The sequence below is a fragment of the Myxocyprinus asiaticus genome, chromosome 23 (genome assembly GCF_019703515.2).
Source record: "Myxocyprinus asiaticus isolate MX2 ecotype Aquarium Trade chromosome 23, UBuf_Myxa_2, whole genome shotgun sequence".
Lineage (NCBI taxonomy): Eukaryota > Metazoa > Chordata > Actinopteri > Cypriniformes > Catostomidae > Myxocyprinus > Myxocyprinus asiaticus.
Genome location: NC_059366.1, coordinates 38928622 through 38932348, shown reverse-complemented (window position 1 = coordinate 38932348; position 3727 = coordinate 38928622). Strand labels below are relative to the sequence as shown.

General features: G+C 38.7%; 1 protein-coding gene across 1 annotated transcript; it reads left to right on the top strand.

The window, feature by feature from the left end:
- Positions 1 to 1462: 1462 nt before the first annotated feature.
- Positions 1463 to 3727, top strand: LOC127414016 (homeobox protein Nkx-2.3-like). Its single transcript, XM_051651658.1, has 3 exons — positions 1463 to 1576; positions 1683 to 2025; positions 2590 to 3727. Exons 2-3 carry the CDS (start codon positions 1689 to 1691, stop codon positions 3213 to 3215), a joined length of 963 nt encoding a protein of 320 aa, XP_051507618.1. The 5' UTR covers positions 1463 to 1576; positions 1683 to 1688; the 3' UTR covers positions 3216 to 3727.

Below are 3727 nucleotides of genomic sequence, written 5' to 3'. Positions count from 1 at the left end.
AACAGCAAAAGGTGTTTTTGAATGAAAAAGTCGTATGAGGAGGTCAGGTTGAAATGTTACCAAAATTGGTCTAATTGTAAACTGAAATGGAGCAAACAAAATGTGAAACAGGTGTATGTTTTCTGGAATAACATGTTGTTGTAAAATACTTTTCTGATTCTATGCAATAAATCTGTTATGCACAGAAGCGACAATCTTACAGTTTTAAAGGCAATATTTATTCTCACCATACCCACCAGTGCAAAAAGTGATAAAGAACGCAAAGGTTAATATTGCGATTGATTTACCACGATTCCAAGTATTGGAGATGAAGAAATAATTATGTTCTAAGAACTGAAAATGAAATCAAGTTTCGAAACTTTCATCTCTGGAACCAAGATTCATCTCGATTAAAAGGGAATCGAAAAGTTCTCTAAAGTTCTTTAAAGTCTCCTTACATGTAGAACTACACAGCTCCTTTTAGATTATTTTTATTGGCATTTTTTTTTAATCATAATTAGCTCTGAGGGTATTGACAAGGAATATTTCACAATGATAACAGCAATAAGCAATAAGGGCAAAAAAGACATTGCAATCAAATCATCAAAATTATGATACTAGTGGGTGCATAGTGAACTTATAACAAATACCAAGACGTTTCAAAGGATCCTTATAGATTTACCTTATAAAATTCAAAAAAAAATAATTTTTTTTTGAATACCCAGAAACTTTTTTCATTATTTTTTCTTCATTATTATTTATTTTTTTACAGTAAGTCTGATCGCCTGAAGGAAGCGTGTAAAATTGATTTTAAAATTGATTTTCTTAACTATTTAAAATATATATATTTTGAAAACTAATCAAAGCCTCATATATCCATAGACACACACGCGCGCGCGCACACACACACACACACACACACACACACACATACACAAAGAAACGCACACTAAGGGTGTTCTAAAAAGTTGTTTAAATCCACGTTTTGCTTTGTCAAAAGTTTGCTGCTGCTTTTACTCCAGCTGTCTTCTGGCAAATAAACGTGTGGTGCAGGTCAGCTCTAAACAGAATAATAGCAGTTAAATCTCAAATCGACAAATCTAAAATATGTTTACATGGTAAACAAAATAAAATAAAATAAAATAATAAAAACATATTCAGGCCAACCAAGAACGCATATATTTTCGAAAAATGATTTTAATATTCTGGGCAGATGAATTGCATTGAACACAAGCTTTAAAGCATGACACTTTAAAAAAGTCTTCTTTGTGGATGAATGTATCCTTTGCTCATCAGGTAGGCTACATTTACAATTAATCAGACCAATATAACGAACATCGCTACTGAAAAAGTATCGTGTGATATCGGGGCTCTTTTTTAATGCTGGTATGAAACTGTATATGTGTTTCCTTTGTGGATTGTGGGAAGGATCGTAACATTCCGCCCCGGTCATGTGACATCACCAGAAGAACTGCCTTGTGCTGCCGGACTCAAGGAAAAACACACAACGGTTTCACACCGACGAGTGGCGGTCCTCACCTCTCTTCATGCAAATCAACCAGCCATGACAAAATGGGAGATTAATCGACACATTTAGGTATGTTTACATAAAATTGTTGCTTATCTAAACAATTGTTCAACGGGGCTTAGTTCTCGAGGCTTCCAGTTGATTTAGGAATAATATTGTAGATGTCATCCAACAGCGCCTGATGATGCTTCCGAGCCCGGTTACTTCAACCCCGTTTTCTGTGAAGGATATACTGAAACTGGAGCAGCAATCTCGCCAATTTCAATCTTTGCATCCAGCGCAACACCACGCGCAACTGCATCCGGAACTGCAGGAGAGATTTCAGGCACCATCATCCTGTTTTCTTGGAGGTGGAGACAGCCCCTGCTTCTCAGACAGCGAGGAGAAGATGTCTTTTCTGAACTCGCTCTCCATGCAGGATAGTTTAGTGGAGAGCAGCCTTTCCCCTCCGATGTTCTCCCATCCGGCACTGGGACACGTCGACAAACTTGAAGATGATCTTGAAGACCACGAAACGAGTGGGTGATTTGGATTTTAAAACTTGAAACCGAAGAGAACATCAAATTGCATGTGTCTCTGAATATTGGACGGTGAAAGAAAGAAAGATTAGGCCTGTTGTAGTGACAGAAAACGAAAGAAAACTAATTATGAATTTCTTATTATATTAAATGCTTCTATAAATATGAAATATTACATAAATCATACAGATTTATGATATAGAAGTTGACAAACAGAAACACTGGTCTTTTAGATGTGGACACGCACACCTAAAATTAGGCCTAACAAATTCTAATGTTCGGGATAGTGACAAATAATTTACTTTGAATAGAGAAGACAGAAATCACCCTGTATATTTTTAGATTGCAGGCCTATATATATATATATATATATAAAAAATTTAAAAAAAAATTTTAATTTAAAATATAATGCTATTATCGCATTTGGCTAAAGGCCTGTCTAGGATTAGTTGCATGCAATGTGCAGTGATTTTTTTCCATGCATGCAAATGCATAAAATGTTTAAGTGAGAGTTGCAAGTCAGCATATGTGACTTTTGTTTTTCTCGTGTTTTGTGTTTTTTAGAAAGCTGCGGTGCGATCATCAGATCCCCCGAGTGTGATGGTGATGTGCACTCGGACACGGAGCGGGCGCAGCGGCAGAGGACGCGACGGAAGCCGCGGGTTCTCTTCAGCCAGGCGCAGGTCTTCGAACTGGAGCGGCGCTTCAAGCAGCAGCGCTATTTATCGGCTCCCGAGAGAGAACATCTAGCTAACACCCTGAAACTGACATCGACGCAGGTCAAAATTTGGTTTCAAAACCGAAGATACAAATGCAAGCGACAGCGTCAAGACAAAACACTGGAAATGGCAGGACACCACCATCCGCCGCCACCCAGGAGAGTGGCAGTGCCGGTGCTGGTCCGGGATGGCAAACCGTGTTTAGCGGGATCACAGAGTTACAACGCTTCCTACGCTGTGAACCCTGGCCCATACAGTTACAATGGTTATTCATCTTATAATAATGCCGCTTACACAAACCCATACAGCTGTACGTATCCAAGCCTTCCACCTCTTCCGACAAACACATCCACCAATGCGCTGATGAGCATGAGTCTGAACAACCTCGGAACATATTCTCAAGCTCAGACAACACAAGGGACGCCCGTGTCAGCGTGTCAAGGGACTTTGCAGGGTATTCGCGCATGGTAGTGACATTACAACCCTTCCCTCTGTACATAAATGACAGCTTTACAGAATTATCAGACAGTTACCCATGTTTTATAGGCCTGTAACTTTTATCATTCGAAACATATGCAGGGTTGTGTATAGTCTACCTTTTCAGTATAAGCTTCTGTGAATTTCTTCGAGCAACCTTTCCATGATGCCATAACGAATACATATAAATTCACAGCAGATGAACAAATTAAGATGTGCATTGAAAGCAGACTAGATTACAGCACCGACATCTCACGATAATGCTGAATAACAGATTCGCATCCTATCCACGCAATGCGTGGTAAGACCAGGTTTTTGAAGACATTCCCTGAACATTTATGTGGGTCTTTATGTTGGCATCCATACTCAGAGACTTTTGCTTTCTCAGTCATTGCACTTAGTAATGAACGTTTATTAGGCCTACCAAAGAATGTTACGAAAACTGACAATGTGTGATGTTGTGCAAACCTACCTTGTAAAAAAATAAAACAGTAAACTTTATTTTA